This window comes from Momordica charantia (genome assembly GCF_013281855.1).
Source record: "Momordica charantia cultivar OHB3-1 chromosome 8 unlocalized genomic scaffold, Mcharantia_2.0 BLBB01000008.1, whole genome shotgun sequence".
NCBI classification, from domain to species: Eukaryota; Viridiplantae; Streptophyta; class Magnoliopsida; order Cucurbitales; family Cucurbitaceae; genus Momordica; species Momordica charantia.
The window spans coordinates 6,282,592-6,303,570 of record NW_028275166.1 but is presented as its reverse complement, the minus strand read 5'-3'; the positions used below and the strand labels follow the sequence as shown (position 1 = coordinate 6,303,570).

Genomic DNA, 20,979 nt, shown 5'->3' with positions numbered 1-20,979 from the left:
TAAAAAGAGAGAAATACTTAGCTCATTCTAGGCGGCAGCAATATTTCCATACATCCAGAAATGGTCCAATACTAAATAGCATTTATATACTATTTTCCAAAAATTAAAATTTGAAAATAATATCTCAGACTCACGAAGATGTAAATTTCTCATTGGTCACGTCTTAGGCTACAAGAAATTCTCGTAGCCCAAACATGAAGTAAGTATTTCTCATAAATAAATATAAAACGTACCTACAACGCACCCAAAACTAAATAGAATAACCAAATAAATTGAAGATATATTACATAGTAACTCTTGTTTAGACTAAAATCTGTGGCCTCATAAAAATTAATGAAAAATAATATTTAGGTGCTTTAATAATGGAAAACAGAAAATATTTAAATATTATTATTAATATTTCAATGTTAATTTACAATAATATTAACTCAAACACAAAATCGCTTTAACCCGCTGAGAGAGATTCAAGTTGGTATCTAAATATTTATTCAATTGAGTTACTCGGGACAGTGACGGTTGAGAATTGGCTTAAACTAAGGAAAAATTGGCAATTACGAGACGTGGGAGGCAAGTTTTATTGAATGAAATCTTCTTTTTCAAAAGAAGAAAAAAAAAAGGTTCAAATAAATCAAATCACATTAATCAAACATTTTGATTTTTTAGGAGCTGACAAGTTTGAAGTAGATCACGGTATTGGTAAAATCCATTTCACCTTTCCCTTTCAATTCACGAGTTCAACAATCCCTTTAAATACTTGTCTTCCCTCCTCTGTTTTTCCTGCCTCTCCTCTGATTGCCCTGCCATGGCCGTCGACCACCTTCTGCGAGCCATTGCCGCCGACCCCAAGAAGCTCCATCTTCTCCAGATCGCGCCGGGCCTCAGAGGAAAAGCCATCACTACCATTTCTGAAGATGGGATGATCCAATTTCTCCAATCCATTGCTCTCAACAACCAACATTCCGACGACCCATTCTACGTCTTCGATTTGGCCGTTCTCGTCGGCCTAATGGACCGCTGGACCCGCTCGCTTCCCGCCGTCCGCCCTTTCTACGCCGTCAAGTGCAACCCTGACCCGGCTCTCCTCGGCGCCATGGCGGCCCTCGGTTCCAATTTCGACTGCGCCAGCCGCGCCGAAATCGAAGCCGTCCTCGCCTTCGGAGTCTCACCGGACCGGATCGTTTTCGCCAATCCTTGTAAAGCAGAGTCCCATATCAAATTCGCCGCCTCCGTCGGCGTCAATTTGACCACTTTCGATTCTATCGAAGAAGTCGAGAAAATCCGGCGGTGCCACCCGAAATCGGCGCTGTTGATTCGGATCAAATCGCCGGACGACGGCGGCGCCCGGTGCCCGTTGGGCCCAAAATACGGTGCGCTTCCTGAAGAAATCACGCCCCTCCTCCAAGCCGCGAAAGATGCTGATCTTGCCGTCGCCGGCGTTTCGTTCCACATTGGAAGTGGGGCCACTGAAGCAGGGGCTTATCGGGCCGCTATCGCCGCCGCAAGAGGGGTTTTTGATACAGCGGTCCAACTTGGCCTGCCGCCGATGAATGTGCTCAACATCGGCGGCGGATTCACGGCGGGACCGCAATTCGAGGAAGCGGCCGCGACCGTGAAATCGGCGATGGGGAAGTATTTTCCGGCGGAAGTGAAATTCACGGCCATGGCTGAACCGGGGCGGTTTTTTGCAGAATCGGCGTTCACTCTGGCCGCCAATATAATCGGAAAACGGGTGAGGGGAGAGGTGAGGGAATATTGGATTAACGACGGGATCTACGGGTCTATGAACTGCTTACTGTACGACCACGCGACGGTGACGTGTACGCCGATGGCCTGCAAATCCAGCCGGAAAAACCCCACGTGCGGCGGAGCGAGGAAGTACGGCGCCACCGTGTTCGGGCCCACGTGCGACGCGCTGGACACTGTTTTGACGGGGCATCAGCTGCCGGAGTTGGAGGTCGGCGATTGGCTGGTTTTTCCGAATATGGGTGCGTACACGGCGGCGGCGGGGTCCAGTTTCAATGGGTTCAGCACGGCGGCGATCAAGACATACCTTGTCCACTCGCAACCCTGAAACGACAGCATATTGAATTGAGTCTTTATTCCTTGTAGCTAGGTCAAATGAAGGTCCACCACAAAGCTGTGGCCGTCAAACTCAATATTAAATTGTTGTTCATTTTCTCGCAGAAGAAAATTTGTTTGACAAAAGAAATTTATGGCTTAAAACTTTAAATAAAGATAGTAAGTTAACTCAATTAATTGCGAGTTTTAATCGCTGAAATTTGGTTCCTCAGCTTTGTGTTTTAGTTTGAATGAAGTATTTCCTTCTTGATATAATCATTTGACTTCTTCGACATCATTTAGTAGAGATCCACCCAATATATAATTTAGATTAAAAACACATTTAGTTATTGAATTTTTGTTAAATAATGAATTAGTCTTTAAAATTTCAAAGTAACGATTGAATTCATATATATAACTTTTAAATTATTAATAATTTACATAATTAAATCTAAAGATTTGATTCAATTCAAGTAATTAAATACTTAAATTTCAAATTTACTGAAATAAGATTAGTAAAATAAACAATAATTTAAGTTAATATATACGGATGATATTTATTTCAACTCTAAAATACATTTTTTTGACATATCTAGGGCTTTATTTCCTATAGCATATACTTATTGCTTGATTTTCTAGACCTTCAAGTCTTCTTCTACTCTAATTGGGTTTGTAATCGTCTGGATCAACTTTTTCATAATTTGCTTGGGCTGTAATCTCATCTCGTGAGGTGCCAAGAAACAATCCATAGTCTCTCGGTCCTCTATTGAAGTTGAGTATCGGGTAGCCTCTACTGCCACTAAACTTTTCTTACTTCACCAAATTTACAAAGATATCCATCTTTATCCGCCATCCCCACCCACCATGTGTTAGGACAATAAATCTACCATCCGTCATGCCTCTAATCTATTGAGATGTTGAGACAAAAGCTAAATGGGCCTAAAATAAAAATTAATAAAAAATCTCAAAACTTTTCTTTATTTATTTATTTTTTAAAGAACTTTTCTTTATTCTTGTTTGCAAAACCAAAACCTGTCATATATATGTAAGTTTTTTTTGACCTAGCCGTAAGTGGTACAATTGAGGAGGGCGGCCGAAAATATGTATGTGTTAGCACATTTTGCGTGGCGGTTGTGCTGTCTAATTGCACAGAATCAGTGGGGGTGCTAGGGCAGTGCTTTGGCAGAGTTATAGAGATCAGACGTAGACAACCAATTATCGTGGAGTATTTGGTTTTTCATTCATATTTCCTAAAATTTTATTGTTGTAGTTTCCTAAGCTTTCGCTTTTGTTGAGACCTCTAGGTTTGAGATATTGTATAAGCCATTGTATTTATCTCAATATCATAAGTAGAACCCGTTGTCGTAGAAAATTGGACGTATACATAGTTGGGTGAACCAATATAAATTTGATTGTGTTGTTTCTATGTTTTCCCTATTTTTCTTTTATTATTGTGGTTAATTGTGTTTTTCAACGAATTGTGGAATGGGAAAATATTATTGGTAAGTAAGGGTGCATTTGGTTGATAATTAGAAAATAGAAATCTGAAAACAAGATTTTCAATGAAAATTAGAGTGGTATTCTTTGTTTTAATATTTGTGTTTGGTAGCAAATTTGATAATTGAATCTAAATTTAAAAAATTGTTGAATGTGTGTTTAGTAATATATTTCTAAACTAGTAACAGTTACAAACTAAATATTTAGTTTAATTTAAAGTTATATTAATTAATTTATTAACATTTTTATGAATTTGTATAATTATTATTTTACAATGGTATATTATTTAGAATGCATTATATTTTACATGTTTTAATTTTAACCATCATAAAATGAGTTTATAATGTAAACTAATATATTTATCAAAGTCTTTTATCTAATATAATTCTGCACGTTAAAATTTTCAAATTCTGAATCTGAAAATACTAAAAACATTAAAAAGTTATTTTCAGAATCTTTTTTAAAAACGAATCTCTAAAATTAAAACGCGTGTTTACTAGATCAATACGCGCCCTAAATTTTCCCAACAGAATCTCATTAACAACTTGTTTGTATGACAATTCTTGTTTATCAGGTATGGGATATTTCATATTTGAAAGTTAAATCTAATCTCCGGGAATTAAAAATAATATGTTTGTTTCACGAGCCATGTTAGTTCGAGACTATGAATTATATTTATTTAAAGAATTCATTTGAATGTGAGAGCGTAAACTAATGCTAATTAATCAATAAATTATGTGATATCAATTATAAATTAAAATTAGTATTATTTAATATATTGCAATATTTACTCATTAATCAATTAATTAAAAAATATGAATGAATAAATAGTTTATTAAAGGTAATACTTAATAATTTAATTTAATTATTAAGAAATAATAAATTGAGTTTAAATTAACTAAAATGTTAATAGTAAACTAGTAATAAAGAATACAATAATAAAAATTTTAAGACTAATGCACCAATAAATATTAATTAATAGTTAATTAAAAATAATAAGTATAATTAATTAGAATACTTATTAATTGATTATGGTATAATGTTAACTATTTACTTCCCCAAGAAAAAAAATCCACCTATATGGAGGGTAATTAAAATTCCATGATGGGTAGAGTTCAAATATTTCTTGGTAATTTAATTTTGTAATACAAAAATTTCCCATATATTTGAGAGAATTTTACATTGATCAGTTCCTCAGTAAATCTCTTCATCTAATATATCCACATATATTAGAACTCGTGTTGCAATTTGCATGCATGAACAGTGAGTTTCCAGATTTTACACATTTCCACAAACTCTATGATTGAAGTATTGATAATGACTTTTCATTTTATGCCTTGGGAGCATCCGTAAAGACTTTTTCTTTCCTAGAATCTATAAACTCTTTCGAAATTTACGAGGGTTTAAAGTCCTATAAACATTTTTTGCTAACTTAAATATAATTTAACTAGTTAAAGTATTAATTATATCTCGATCAAAAGGTCAGAGATTGAATCAACATCCCACACATGGTTGGAAAAAATTGAGCCTAATTCATGTAAATGACATGTGGTTCACCCATGACTTGATTTCAAACCAAAAAAAATTTCAATTGCTTGATTTTGCCCATTGTTATATATTGTGAATCACAATAGCGGTTGGAAGGTTGATCATTACGTTAAAGATTTTAAATAAAATTATTTATGTTAATTTGGACATAGTTCGACTAGGATTTGAATCTTCGGCTTCACATATTATTGTATTAAAAAAATAATATAAATAAATTAAGTTATTTCTTGAAGTAGGGTAGAAATCTAAGGTATTATTTAGGCACTTGTCTATCTTCATATATCTCTGCAATGAACCATCTTGCTTCCCTTTTTGCTCGAATTCGAAACCTATTTGTTTCCGAACACAATGTTTAGGTTTGGGCTTGCCCCCAATAAGTACTGTCCATTAATAAGCTCTAATAATCAATAACCACATGACATGCTCATTCACAACAATAGCCAATTCCTCTTTGTTATTATTCAACTAAACCTTCTATTGTTTTTATTCACAAAAGTCTAACCATCGAATTTGAGAAGTTAAAATATATTGTTAAGAAAATGATCAAGTTCATGAACTTCGACTCGAATGAAAGATAACCTGGAGGATGAACTGAAAACTTGTCGAGCAGGAGACCTACAAAATATATGACACTCTGACGTCTAAGTCAGTAGATGGCCAAGCTGTATTCAAGAGAGAATATAGTATCTGTGTACCTGGGATAGAGGCAGATGATCTCTATTTATAGGAAGGCTCTCAGGTAGGGCCTCTGACAGGACTCTAATAGCTCTTTAAGGTAACCAAGAAATGCGACGTGCTGTCAAGAAATGTGTCGAAGAGTGAGACTAGACAAAACATCTACAGATCGATTCGATCAAAGATCGGGAACAAAATCAGAAAATGATAAAGTCAGCTTGGCTGCTTACACTGTTGGGTCCTTAATAAATGTTAAGGCCGAGGTAAAGAAGCTTGATTCTATGATTTTAGTGCCACGTGTAACGCTAATCATATAAGGACTTGCCATGTGCCAAGTGAAAATTGACCTCTAACATTTATAAATTTTTTTTTTCCAAAATGAACTGGTCATTTGGGCTCTTCCTAACCTTTAATTATAGTTCACTAGTTCCATCGAAATATTCCCATTGATACCACACGTTTAATGGCAGAATTTTACCCAAATGTTTTTTACTATTTTCACCTATGAAATTCAATGGTAGACATATGTATTTATGAGCATGTGGGGAGTTTAGAGGCTTTTGAGTACCGCAATGTCAATGTTAACCTTTCGTTCAGTCTTTTAAAAATTTCATAAATTATTTTGTTTGTTTAATTAGATTGTAGAATTTAAATTTAAGTAAATGATATTGAAATAATGTAAACTTCATTTTGAAATGCAAGTTTATGAAGGAAAAAATAAAGAACAAATGATAAAAACAGAATTGATGAGGAACTAAAAAGGAAGAATAAATATAAATCTTGAAAGTATTGCAAAAAAATAGAAGCCGAATCAAAAGAAAAAATTGATAGAGGAAGCACAAACAAAGTATATTTATTTTTTTATGATTTTTTAAAATAAATATATATTTATTTTCTGCAATTGAGTGTAATATATAAAAAATACTTTAGAAACAATAACAAACAAAGTAACATCAAATCCACTCAAGAAAAGGTTGAAAATTGATGAGAGAGAGGCCGGAGGAGTTAGAAAACTACTCAATGGACAAAATCAGTAATCAGCTGAAAAAAAGAAAAATAAATAAATAATCCTAACTTTATGCAATTTTTTTTATGCAACGGTGGGGATCAAACTCACACCCTCCTAGTTGGAGATTATGTCAATTACCACTGAGCTATACTTGCTTTGGCAATCTAAACTTTTTATATTTGTGACATTATTGAAAATTGAACAAAAAACAATTCGTATAAATACATATTTAATTTTTGCTATTTAGCATAATTTTCGTATTTTATTGGGAATTGTAGCCCGTAAATTTGTCGGAAAGGGGCTTGGCAGCTCATAAGTTGTTGGGCCCAAATCATTGAAAAAGAAACACCCGTTGGTTGCACAATGCATGGCATAACGACACTTCCCTCCCAGTCGCACAATGAAAGGCTAGGAGGGGGAAGTTGGGTGGGCCCACCGCCTAAGAGTGGTGGGTCTCGATTTTGTGAGGCCTAGTGGGTCGCACCCCTTTTTCAACAACTTTCTTTAACCACCTCCAATGAAGTCGTCACCATAGATATTGGATGCAAGGGATCCATCGACGCTTTTGTGCATCTATTATTCTCATTATAGAGCCAATTATAGAGCGGCAATTGACTTTGACAAGCTTCCTTTTCCAACGCCTATTCACACTGCCACCAAAACCTATAAATAGAAGGGAGGTATGTCATTCTTTCTCAAGTAATTCACTCGATATTTGCTCATTTCCTCTCTTCCCCGCTTAAAACTCATCAACTGACTTAAGCATCGGAGTGTGATCGACCAACACCACACCGGTGTTTATTCTCTTATTTTCTTTCTTATGGTAGATCAACTTTATTTTTTTCTTTTTCTATGTGAAAATAAACGCAAAGCTTATAGATATACTATATAAGTATATATTATATATTATGAAAAGGTATATTATTTTATATTTTAAATTTTATCTATAATTATAAAATAAAATAAATAAATAGCAACATTATACTTATATATCATATTTATATTAAAAACACGAGGCTTTCTTAGAATTGGAGTCTTTTGGCAATCATCTTCCTCGTCAGCTTATAGCTTAAGCGGACTTTCAATTCAGTAGGCCGCCGTTTTGAAATTCGAATAGACAAGGTATATCTTGATCGCCGCCGTACAAAAGCCATTGAAATTGGATCCCGCCGCCGCAGTGTAGGCACCCATATTCGGAAAGACCAGCCAATCGCCGACCTCCAACTCCGGCAGCTGCTGCCCCGTCAAAACAGTGTCCAGAGAATCCGCCGCCGATGTTGAGCACATTCATCGGCGGCAGGCCGAGTCCGATCGCCGTTTCGAAAGCACCTTTCGCGGCTGCAATGGCGGCCGAATAAGTCCCCGCTTTAGTGGCCCCACCCCCGACGTGGAAAGAGACGCCGGCGACGGCGAGATTAGCATCTTTTGCGGCTTGGAGCAGGGGGGTAATTTCGTCCGGAAGCGCCCCAAATTTGGTGCCCAACGGGCACCGGGCGCCCCCTTCTTCCGGCGGTTGGATCCGAATCAACAGGGCGGATTTCGGGTGGCATGGCCGCATCTTTTCGACTTCTTCGATCGAATCGAAAGTGGTCAAATTGACGCCGACGGAGGCGGCAAATTTGATGTGGGACTCTGCTTTACAAGGATTGGCGAAAACGATCCGGTCCGGTGAGACACCGAGGGCGAGTACGGCTTCAATTTCGGCCCGGCTTGCGCAGTCGAAATTGGAACCGAGGGCCGCCATGGCGCCGAGGAGAGCCGGGTCAGGGTTGCACTTGACGGCGTAGAAAGGGCGGACGGCGGGAAGCGAGCGGGTCCAGCGGTCCATTAGGCGGACGAGAACGGCCAAATCGAAGACGTAGAAGGGGTCATCGGAATGTTGGTTGTTGAGACTGAGAGCAATGGATTGGAGAAATTGGAGCAACCCATCTTCAGAAATGGGAGTGATGGCTTTTCCTCTGAGGCCCGGTGCGTTCTGGAGAAGATGGAGCTTCTTGGGGCTCGTTGCAATGCCTCGCAGAAGCTTGTCGACGGCCATGGCAAAGCGAGGAAAAGCTTGAGTGTTGTAGAGGGAGAAGCAGAATTGGTAAATATTTATAACCGTTGGGTGTAATTTTTTTTTAGTTCAATTGATAAAACGTTATAAACATGTGATGGAAATGTAATTAAGTTAAAAACAATATTAAAATACAGGATCCTTAAACTTTAAACAAAGTAACGATTTAGTCCCTGAATTTCAAAAGTAACGATTTAGTGTTTGTACTTTAAAATTGGTTACAATTTAGTCACTCCGGTAAATTAGGTTAGATTTAATAGAATTGTGACGTGGCGAATCCCCGTGTACAATAAATTGTCCAGCTAATATTTGATTGGTTCAAAATTAAACCGGTTTAAGATTAAAAACAAAAATAGTTGTATAAAAAAAATACGTCCTCCACCTCGACTTTTTCACATCCTCCCTCCACCGACTGCCTTCTGAGTCGTCCAAGCCAACTCCAACGCAGACGTCGTCGTCTCCGGCACCGCCTCCATCTCCCACAAAAACCTCGTTGTTCCATCGACATTTCATCCGGAGCATTTTCAAAACACAGCTTTAATTTAAAAAACCAAGCTCAGATTCAGACTCAATGATACAAACAGAGCAAACCCACAAACGCTCGCAACCCAGATTCCAAGTATTTCTTTCCTGGTTGTCTCCTAATTCTTGTAGCTTAACAAGTTTGTTTATATTCATCTTTTGATTGACATCTTCAGCTTCCTCTCTCTCACCCATTTCAGTATATTCAGTGTTTATTTTTTGGGGTTTTTTCCCCTCTCTCTCTAGTCTGTGTAATTATTCTCAATAGCAAACCCATTTTGTCTTTTGTCCTTTAATCCTCATCTTCATGTTCGTACGATCTTCCATGAGTTCTCTAGGAAATGATGAGGGAAACTGAGGATTTAACTCACTCTGTTGCTTTTTTTTTTCTCCTCTGTTCCAAAAATTGGTCCTCGGTTTGCTGCACTTAACAATGTTTCAAGACGAAAGCACATCCTCTGTAACTTCCTCTCCTCTCTGGTTCTTCACTATGATGTCTCTTTCGCCTAAGTTGAATTCTCCATATCCATGGCTTAGAGAGCTCAAATCTGAGGAGAGGGAAACCACGAGGTTTTCGTCGGAGATGGAGGCGGTGTCGGAGATGACGACGTCGGCGGTAGAGTGGGTTTGGTGGGAGGCTTTGAGAAAGTCGGGGTGGAGGAAGTATTTTTTTTTTACAATTATTCTGTTTTTAATCTTAAACCGGTTTAATTTTAAACCAACCCAATATTGAACCAACGACGGGACAATTTATTGTACACATGGATTTGTCATGTCACAATTCTGTTAAATATAACCTAATTTTTAACGGTAGGGACTAAATTGTAACCAATTTTAAAGTACAGGGACTAAATCGTTACTTTTGAAAGTTAAAGGACTAAATTATTATTTGTTCAAAGTTCAGGGACCAAAAGTATATTTTAGCCTAAAAACAATTTTTCTCCGAGCAACAATTTAGAGATACGAACTTCTGACCTCCATAGAAATAATACATGTCAGCTGAATCCATGGGCACGTAAGAGAGAATTGAAACATCTTAGTAGCCAGAGGAAAAGAAAGCAAAAACGATTGTCGCTCGTCGCCTAAACTATGGTAACTTACGCTCTAATCCGAGTAGCATGGAACACGTGGAATACCGTGTGAATCAGCAACGACCACCTTACAAGGCTAAATATTCCTAGATGACCGATAGTGAAGTAGTACCGTAAGAAAAGGGTGAAAAGAACCCCATTTGGAAGTGAAATAGAATAGAAATAATTCATGTCAATTGAGTTATGCTATTTTCTTTGTTTCTTATATATGTCAATTCTTTTGCGATAATGAAAATGTGGATTTATCCATTGTCAATCTCGAATTCATAGAGGTAGAAATAGGGATAAAAATGTATATTTAAATTTAATACTCTACCTCCACAACAAAAAAAAAAGTGTCTTTTTACGTCTATCTCTTTCTCTCTTAGTTTATTAATTAATTTATTTTTTTAACATATTTATTTATTTATTTATATTAATTATAATTTTTAAATTAATTTTATCATCCAAATTATATAAAGAAAATAAATTTGATGCTTTAGTAGAGTTATGTTGATGTGTGGTAAAATATATCAAATTAGGTCTTACACATTTAAAATACAAAGATTTAGTATTTATATCCATCAACAACCTCAGGGTTAATTTTAAGAGTAATAACAAATAAATGTAAATTAAATAAAAAATTTCAAAAAAATCGTTAAAAATAAGATAATTATTGGTCAAAGTCAAGAGTTTGGAAATGGCATACAACACAATTATTTATCCTAAGCAATTTTCCTAAAAACTCAAAAATGAGTATCTATGTGATTTTGTTATATCATTTTATTTTATAATTTTTTCAAGTTTTAGGCTTTTTGTAGCATTTAATTAGAGTTTACTAGTTTCACTTAAAAATTATGAGGTCCTTTTTGTATCATTTTCTGTTGAAATATTTCCATTGATGCCACACGTTTAATGGCTGAATTTTATTATTTTCAATTTTCTAAAACTTTGATGAAGTCGACTCGACTCAATCCAGACATCGTATTCAATCGCACACCGAATTTGAGACCAACAAGAGAGAAATAAATGGTTTGGAAGTACTTGTATTTTTTTGTGTACAACAACACGTTATGTGTGGGCGGGGCATTCACATTTGAACCTATTGAAGTCGAATTTGGTATTGAATTAGTACCCACCAATTTCTAAATTAATTACAAGTATGCCACCCCACCAGTTTTGTACTTTCGGTCATTCTCTCTTTTCTATTTTATAGAGGATTCTCCCCTTCCACATTTTGGTTGTTTTGCTTACTACTACATTAATTGTTGGGAAAATTACTCTTTCACAGTCCATTAGTGAAAAAGCTAACCACAATAATTATAATAAAACAAAAATAAGAAAAACACATAAACGACACAAATAAATTTAATTTATACAGTTTCATCCAACCATAGACTCTACTATGATATTACGATAAATATAATGGGCAATACAATCTCTCAAATCTAAAGACTTCAACCATTTAGCTTCTAGAAACTATGATAATAGAATCTAAAAATCCAATAACGGTTGTTAGCTTTACTCTTAAATTAATTTCTCTATCCTGTTGAGACAAATGGGTCTAAACTTGGATTAATTTCCATAAATTATTATTGAACTCAATTCTTTAATTAATATATCTATCTTGATTTTTTCTAATTTAAACTCATAATAATGGTCCGTAGATTACTCAATTTTATTTTCATATTAAGTCAATCAATTTTATTTTCATATTAAGTCATCGTTGATATGTAGCCATGAGCAAAGCCATAAAAAACTGGACCAAATTTTGTTTCAAATTCAACCAAACACATAAATTTCTACAAGTTATTTTGCTCATTTCATTAAATTACGGAATTTACATCTAGCATATAGGAATTTCAATTATAGACCTATGAATTATAAGCATGTGGGGAGTTTAGAGGATTTGGAGCACCGTAATGTTAATGTTAACATTCATTAGGTCACTTTTTTTTTTTTTATAAATTTAACTTACAAATGTTTATTAATTTTCATAAATTATTTTATTCGTTTAATTAAATTTTAGAATCTAAATGAACTAAACGAAAACTTAATTGAAATGTCAAGATTGATGAGGAGCTCTAAAAAGAAGGAATAGAATATAAATTTAGGAAGTATTGAATAAAATAGAAGCGGAACCATAAAAGAACAAATTGATAGAAAATATTCATGGATTACCGCTCAAAATTAATTGGCAATGGAAGAGTAATCCACTTATATTATAAACTTTGTTTAAATCCATTTTCTTTTTCAAAGCAATCATACTTTAGCGGTAATTGATATATACCTCAAACCAAGAGATCCTCAAAATCATTTGGCAATGAGAGGAGCAGCCGACTTATATTATAAACCTTGTTAAAAAATTCACTCCACTCCTTCTTCACGTGAAAGATTTAAAAGCTCCATATTTTAACAGTAAATTTACTATTCCCTTTCTTTACTATTCAACTTCTCATTTTATTTTATTTTATCTATTTATCTTTATTCAGGTGAGTCTCACGTCAAATCATATATCTTTTCTCTTGTCCCTTCACGTAACCTGGCATCTCAAATTTTGAGATTTGGTAGGTCCCACAATCTTTTTTCCTTCTTTCTTTTTCTTTTTAATTTTGATGTGTTTTACCATTTCTCTCTCTCATATATTTTTTTTACTATCCTTTCTTACTTTCATATTTTTTTTTTCTAATTTCCAATTATTCAGTTTTTTTTACAATTTAATTGTTTTTAACAATTATAAATATTGAAGTTTTCTAAATTGTAATGTAAATGTATTTTTTTAAAATTCATAGATATATATAATTTTTATCTTTTTATAGATTATATGAATTATAATTCAATTTTATGTTTACATAGGTTCTTTTTAATATATATGTATATGTAGTCATGTCTTGTTATAAAAAAAATTAAAATTTCAAGCTTAAATAATTAATTTAAACCATTTATAAAATCAAATTGATTGTTCTTAATACGAGTCTTCAATAATTAATCAAATCAAATCAATTATGATAGTTTTCATTTGAGTTTTAATTAATTAATTAAACAAAATCATTTATTTTTATTTCCATTTGGAGTCTTTTTTTTTTTTAGTGCATTTCCATTTGGAGTTTTATTGATTGGTTTTTTCCCAAAAAAAAAAAAGGATGGGTTGAATTTGTTTGTTTCACTCCTTACAAATAGGCCACTAAAATACATGCTAGAATGTTCATTATTCGTAAGGTCTAGTTCTACAATTATTTTGTTTATATGTTTTGTTTTTTGTTTTTTTTCCTTGAATAATCGTTTCGTATTTTTATTTGATTAATATTCGTTCCGCAATAATGGCGATAGTGGGCCAAAATTTTCATCTAATCAATGGTGTATTTTTTCTAACTTTCAATAGTGATGCGTCCGACGACAATAACACATATATCTTGACAAAAAGGAGTGAATTTAAATATCCAGTCTTGAAGTATAAAATAAGTTATGTATTATAATATTTGAATAAATCTTTTTATATCCTTTTTAGAAATATCTATCGACATTGACATTTTATTAATATTTCTATCGACATTGACATTTTATTAATATTTCTATCAATATAGGTATGAAATTGTTCGTCATTTCCATCGACATTTAAAATCTTGTTCCTAACCATCAATAAATACCGGATATTTAAAAACATTAATATAATTAATTAACGTGCCAATATTTTTTAATAAATAAAAGAAATTCAATAACATGTAAAAGAAAAATTGGTAATTGCTCTTTGAACAAATTTTGATGTGTTAATACTTTCTTCATACATAAAAGACTCTCAAATTCAAATCTGTTATTGGATGACTAACCACACTTTATAAATAATACAGGGACAGACTCCATTTTTAAAAAAGTTGGTTGTTTATGTTTGAAACTAATAGCTGACAAGAGTGTTTTTTGACCACCAAAAGAATTAGATTCAATTTTGCCATTTGTTCACCGCCTTTGAAATATTTTTTTAAGTATATATGTGGGGTGGGGATCGAACTCACAATCTCTTTATTGCTATGAGAGGAGAAAATTAATATAAGGAATTATATAGATGCTTTTAACATGTTTTCTCAGTATATTGTTAGAATCAAATTTAAACTGTGAATATGATTATGATGTCCATCGGCATTATGATATCCATCAGCATAAATTCAACAAATGATTTTTTTTTCTTTTTGAAAACAATAAATGAAAATACTTTCTCTCGAAATAAAATAAAAATCTAAGATAGTAACCAAATTTTATCTATTAAACCTAAAGTTTTAAATTTTCAGTTTATATGATATTTCGATATCTCAATTTTATAAAAAAGTAAATTAAACCATGCAATTCTTTGATCAACTTTTTTTTCTACAAAAAAAAAAAAACAACAACAACAATCTTAAATTGAACGCAAGCTTCATCAGTTCAAAATGACATGGGGTCTTAGAGTAAAGAAACCTTAATATAGAATACATCCAGCTTTTTAACAACAGATATACTATTTCATATTTTAAATTTCATTTCTAATTATAAACTTAAATAAATAAATAGCAAACATTATACTATATATGCTATGTATTATATTTATATTAAAAATATGAGACTTTTTCTAGAACTTGAACTTCGCTTCACTCGCTTATAGCTTAAGCCAGCCTTGGCTTCACGATAGATTCTTCTTTCAAATTCAGTAGGCCGCCATACCGGAATTCGAATAGACAAGGTATATCTTGATCGCCGCCGTACAAAAGCCATTGAAATTGGATCCCGCCGCCGCAGTGTAGGCACCCATGTTCGGAAAGACCAGCCAATCGCCGACCTCCAACTCCGGCAGCTGCTGCCCCGTCAGAACAGTGTCCAGAGCATCGCACGTGGGTCCGAACACGGTGGCGCCGTACTTCCTCGCTCCGCCGCACGTGGGGTTTTCCGGGCTGGATTTGCAGGCCATCGGCGCACACGTCACCGTCGCGTGGTTGTTCAGTACACAGTTCATGGACCCATAGATCCCATCGTTGATCCAATATTCCCTCACCTCTCTCCTCACCCGTTTTCCGATCACATTTGCGGCCAGAGTGAGCGCGGATTCCGCAAAAAACCGCCCCGGTTCAGCCATCGCCGTCAAATTCACTTCCGTCGGAAAATACTCCCTCATCGCCGATTTCACGGTCCCGGCCGCTTCCTCGAAGAAGGGTCCCACCGTGAATCCGCCGCCGATGTTGAGCACATTCATCGGCGGCAGGCCGAGTCGGACCGCCGTTTCGAAAACCCGTTTCGCGGCTGCAATGGCGGCCGAATAAGCCCCTGCTTTAGTGGCCCCACTCCCGACGTGGAAAGAGACGCCAGCGACGGCGAGATTAGCATCTTTTGCGGCTAGGAGGAGGGGGGCAATTTCTTCGGGAAGCGCGCCGAATTTGGTGCCCAACGGGCACCGGGCGCCCCCTTCTTCCGGCGGTTGGATCCGAATCAACAAAGCGGATTTCGGGTGGCATCGCCGCATTTTTTCGACTTCTTCGATAGAATCGAAAGTGGTCAAATTGACGCCGACGGAGGCGGCGAATTTGATGTGGGACTCTGCTTTACAAGGATTGGCGAAAACGATGCGGTCCGGCGAGACGCCGAGGGCGAGGACGGCTTCGATTTCGGTGCGGCTGGCGCAGTCGAAATTGGAGCCGAGGGCCGCCATGGCTCCGAGGAAAGCCGGGTCCGGGTTGCTCTTGACGGCGTAGTAAGGAGGAACGGTGGGAAGCGAGTGGGTCCAGCGGTCCATTTGTCGGAGCAGGACGGCCAAATCTAAGACGTAGAATGGTTCGTCGGAATGTTGGTTGTTGAGATGGAGAGCAATGGATTGGAGAAATTGGAGCAACCCATCTTCAGAAATGGGAGTTATGGCTTTTCCTGTGAGGCCCGGTGCGTTCTGAAGAAGATGGAGCTTCTTGGGGCTCGTTGCAATGCCTCGCAGAAGCTTGTCGACGGCCATGGCACAGAGAGGAAAAGCTTGAGTTGCTGCAGAGGGAGAAGAAGAATCGGTAGATATTTATACCCATTAGGTGTATTTTTTTTTTAGTTTAATTGATAAAAGGTTATGCGCATGTGATGGAAATGTAATTAAGTTGAAAACAATTTTTTTAGTACAAACAATCTAGTAATATAAGTATCGAGAGCTCCAGAGAAATAGTACATACTAATTACTATATTATTTAATGATATTTTGTCCTTCTTTTAGATGTCAATTCTTTTGCGATAATGAAAATGTGAAATTTATCCATTGTACATCATGAATTCATACACATGTAGAAATATGGATAAAAATGTCAATTTAAATTTAATACTGTCCTAAAAAAAAAAATGTTTCTTTTCTCTGTCCGTCCATTTCCCTCTCTTAGTTTATTAAATTATTTATTTCTTCCAAATATATTTATTTATTTTCTTAAATTTATTAATTATAATTTTTAAATTAATTTTATCATCCAGATTATATAAAGAAATTTTTTTTGGTTCTTTAGCAGAGTTATACTGACTTTGGTAAAATATATCAAATTAGGTCTTACATATTTTAATACAAATATTTAGTATTTATATCCATCAACCTTATGTTAATTTTAAGAATAACGCAATTTGAAAAAAAAATTACAAAAATAATGTAAATTTTAAAATAATAACAAATAAATGTAAATTAAATAAAAAATTTTAAAAATATTGATAAAAATAGGATAATTATTGGTCAAAGTCAAGAGTTTGGAAATCGCTTACAACGCGATTTATCGTAAGTGATTTAGTATTTACAAGACGATTTAGGGTAATCAGTATATACTTGATTTTGTCGTATTATTTTATTTTATAAATTATTATTTATTTTATTAGTATTTTGGTTATTTTGAAATAGTACAAAAAATATAAAATATTTTTGTTTTTAAGAAAAGAAAACAAATTAGATGAGATTTTTAACATGTATTAATTATGTTGATGGTAAAAATCAAGCAGGACGTGTGTCGGTGCAAGATAGCAAGCGGTTACACACCGTACACTGCAGGCCTACTGATGGGAGGTGAGGCAGGCTGCAGGCCTGCAGGTGGAGGCGCGTTCAACCAATTGTCGGACACATACACTCCCATCAAGGGTCGTACAGCACGACGCGTCCCTGCCATCTCAATCGTCGTCCTTCCTGGTTAGTCGTTTGAGCATATAAAAGAGAAGGACCCTCACCTTCATCAGGTAAGTGAAAAACCTGTCACTTATACCTACAATGTCTTTTCCTATTCTTTACTTCGATTATCGACTTGAGCGTCGAAGTACTATATTAGGTGGGACACCGCATCAGCGGCGAGTTTTCTAGTTAGAGACTCATTTGTTATCCGGCGAAGCCACTCATCCAAATGGCACGTGGACCTCTCCGAAATTCGCCATCAACAAATTATATATCAATAATATACTTTTCATATTAATTAATAATTACATAGATTAAATTGGGTAGGTATGAATTTTGAACCTCTATTATCAATAATTGATGATATACTTTAAAAATTATATAATAGTTTATTGACTCGAGTTCTAATATATTACAAATGGTCTCGTTACATTGGAATATAAACTTCAAATGTCATATATGATGTGTTTCATGTATAATTTATAGTTTATGATAGGGAGATCATAGTATAGACATATTATATACTAGATCTAAAGGAGAAGAAAATAAAGTAGAAGATTCAATAAATTTTTATAGAAAATTTTAAGCATTGAATGCTATTATTTATTCATAAAGGGAGTCTGAAAAAAAATTAGTTTAAAATTTAAATTAGTAATAAGTGATATATGAGAAATAATGTTATATTTTTAAAGAATAAACTCGACATTTTCTTTAATATTTCCGTAAAATTGAGACATCGATATTTTCATCAACATCAACAATTAAAATTTTACCCTCAACCACCACGTACTGCAGACAGCTATTACTTTGAATCGCATCCGAGGACTGTAATTTCGCCTTAAATCATAGTCGATAGATGCATTTTAAAGACGAAATCACGTGCCTTTGTCACATTTATACGAGTTCACTACTTTTGTGAGTAGTTTTTAACTAAGTTATTTCACTATTTTTTTAAAAAAATATATTATTAAAAAAATGCTCAAATCCAACCTACCATCCAAATTAGTACTAAGATATATATTGTGCATAATTTTTAATTTTACATTATGTTATACAGAAAGATTAACAGTGACGCAAAATGTATTAAAAACCATACTAACTGAAAGAAAAGAAAAATTAAAATTTTTCTAAAGATGATCTAAATTTAGATTTAATAAAACATTGTAAACTTTTCGTTTTATTAGCTTTCTTTTCGATTGCATTCACTCACTACATGCAACAAGAAGCAATATAAAAAAAATTTCTTAAATTCCACTCATTTAAACAAAATCAATATACAGTGTCGACCACGAAGTACATTGACCTAAATTCATAAATTAATTCAACAAAAATTCAACACTTTCTCTAACACTATGAAATCAATACATAAAATCAAGCCTTAATAAATCAATGTAAATTGTAAAAAATGGATGGTTTAATAAATCTTCCAAAAACTCAACAATTTTAACAAAAATAAAATAAAATACCATGCAGTAATTTTATCTTTCTATATCTATGCTAAAAATCGACCTATCAAATCTGTGCCCAAAATAAATCTCTAGAAAATTAATGTACAAAATTGACCATCGTATAAAATTTCAAAAAGTTCACCAATTTCAATAGTAATCTGTTATTGTAGTATCATCTTTTCTAAAATTTAATAAATTTTGGAACTCTATTTGAAATTCATGCAAACCATGTGAATTTTATTTATTTTTAAACGATTCTTTATATGGTCGAACAAAAAGTTAGGAAAATTACATCATTAATTATCCAAGTATTAAATCTAATTTGATGAAATTAATATATCATCTGGTCAACTTTAGGAGATAATATATAAAAAGTAAGATTTTTCCTTTACTAAAAGAAGGAAATTAGTACAAATTTGTACATTAAATTTCCTTAATTATATTTTATTTTTGCATCAACGCATTAAAAAAGTCGTAGCCTACCTAATACTCGTTCTTTTAGATTGTTTGAACTTTCAATTTATTCATATCTATAAACTTCACGGCATTAAGAAGTCGTAGCTAATATCTACTCGTTCTTTTAGGTTGCCTGAATTTCCATATGTTTTGTGCATGTAAATTTTATTAGTACTGTACTTCTTCATTAATGCATTAAAAAGTCGTAGCCAACATTTACTCTCGTTCATTTAGGTTGCGTGAATTTTCTTACTTGTTTCGTGTTGGTCCCTCAGCTTTTTATATTTTGTTTCATCCTCATAAATTCTTTAATATTTTTTCTATTCGTATTCTTAACCGAAAATACATGGCCCCTTCCGGACAAGGATCGATATTGTTCAAACTACCATTGAATGCTTTGACAACTAATCAGACCTCCGATTTTTCTAAAAATTTTGCTAAATTTGCAAATCTAAAATGTAGATATTAGATTTGTTATTTTCTTAAATTTTTTTTGCCATATTTGTAACTGTTCCGGTAGATTTTTTGTTATGTTTAGAAAACAACGGTCAAGTAGGGTAGGTAGTGGTCCATAGTCACCAAATTGCTTTCCATTATCTTTTGTGCAATATTGTGGGCTGTTGAGTTTGCTTCTCTCCTTAGAAACCACCCACAATCCAGCCTCCCAGTAAACACTTCTTTTTAAAATGTAATAAGTTATTAATTTTTCAACAGCGGTAGAGACAATATTTATTATTCGTCCATGAAAAGTAAAGTATTTTCAATTATTTAAAGGATTGTTTGTTTCGTGGGAATCTGAGATTCTCGTGGGATGAGTATCCAAATTTTCGTGTTTGTCCGTTGTCATTTTTGTTCTATAATATTTTTTCATCAATAATATTTATTTCTCATTTATTTTACTTTATTTTAAAAATAATGTATGCACTAATTCATTAATAAATATCTAAATACAATCTTATTTATATGCTACATTTAGATATAAAATAAACATTAGTCAATGGTAATATCTTAATTTATTTTTAATTCAAATCTAAAATGCAATTTCTCATTCATTTTACTCTCCCAATAGTCATCAAACATAAATTAAAATTGACATAAAAATATAATATTAAATTAATAAAAGTAAAATTGTTATATGAATTCAATGATTGGCAAGAACATTTTTGAAACATTACATGAATTCACAATATTCATACAAATAAATCGAATAAATCCGACAAAACAAACGTGGTTATCAAAATATTTTCATATATCTTTATAAATTTTCCTTGTTTGTTCATCTGAAATTCCAAACAAATTCCATGACATGAGATTCCAGAGATCAGAAGATGCCAAATTTCCGGAAACTACCTCCCAAGAAACAACCGCCAGATAACAAAATCAGGGAATGGGAACAGCAACAGGTAAGAGATTTGGTTACAAGATTTTATTTGATACCCTTACGAATTATATTAGTTTGATATTTTGAAATTTATTTAAAAAATAATGTTTTTGAAATTAGTCCCCAC

General features: G+C 33.9%; 1 protein-coding gene and 2 pseudogenes across 1 annotated transcript; 1 reads left to right on the top strand and 2 right to left on the bottom strand.

The window, feature by feature from the left end:
- The first annotated feature begins 711 nt into the window (after positions 1 to 711).
- Positions 712 to 2,252, top strand: LOC111013933 (ornithine decarboxylase-like). The gene has a single exon (XM_022288488.2). The coding sequence runs from the start codon at positions 803 to 805 to the stop codon at positions 2,069 to 2,071; it is 1,269 nt and encodes a 422-aa protein (XP_022144180.2). The 5' UTR covers positions 712 to 802; the 3' UTR covers positions 2,072 to 2,252.
- A 5,450-nt stretch (positions 2,253 to 7,702) lies between these two features.
- LOC111013904 (ornithine decarboxylase pseudogene) lies at positions 7,703 to 10,637 on the bottom strand (annotated as a pseudogene).
- A 4,220-nt stretch (positions 10,638 to 14,857) lies between these two features.
- LOC148209438 (ornithine decarboxylase pseudogene) lies at positions 14,858 to 16,537 on the bottom strand (annotated as a pseudogene).
- Positions 16,538 to 20,979: the final 4,442 nt, after the last annotated feature.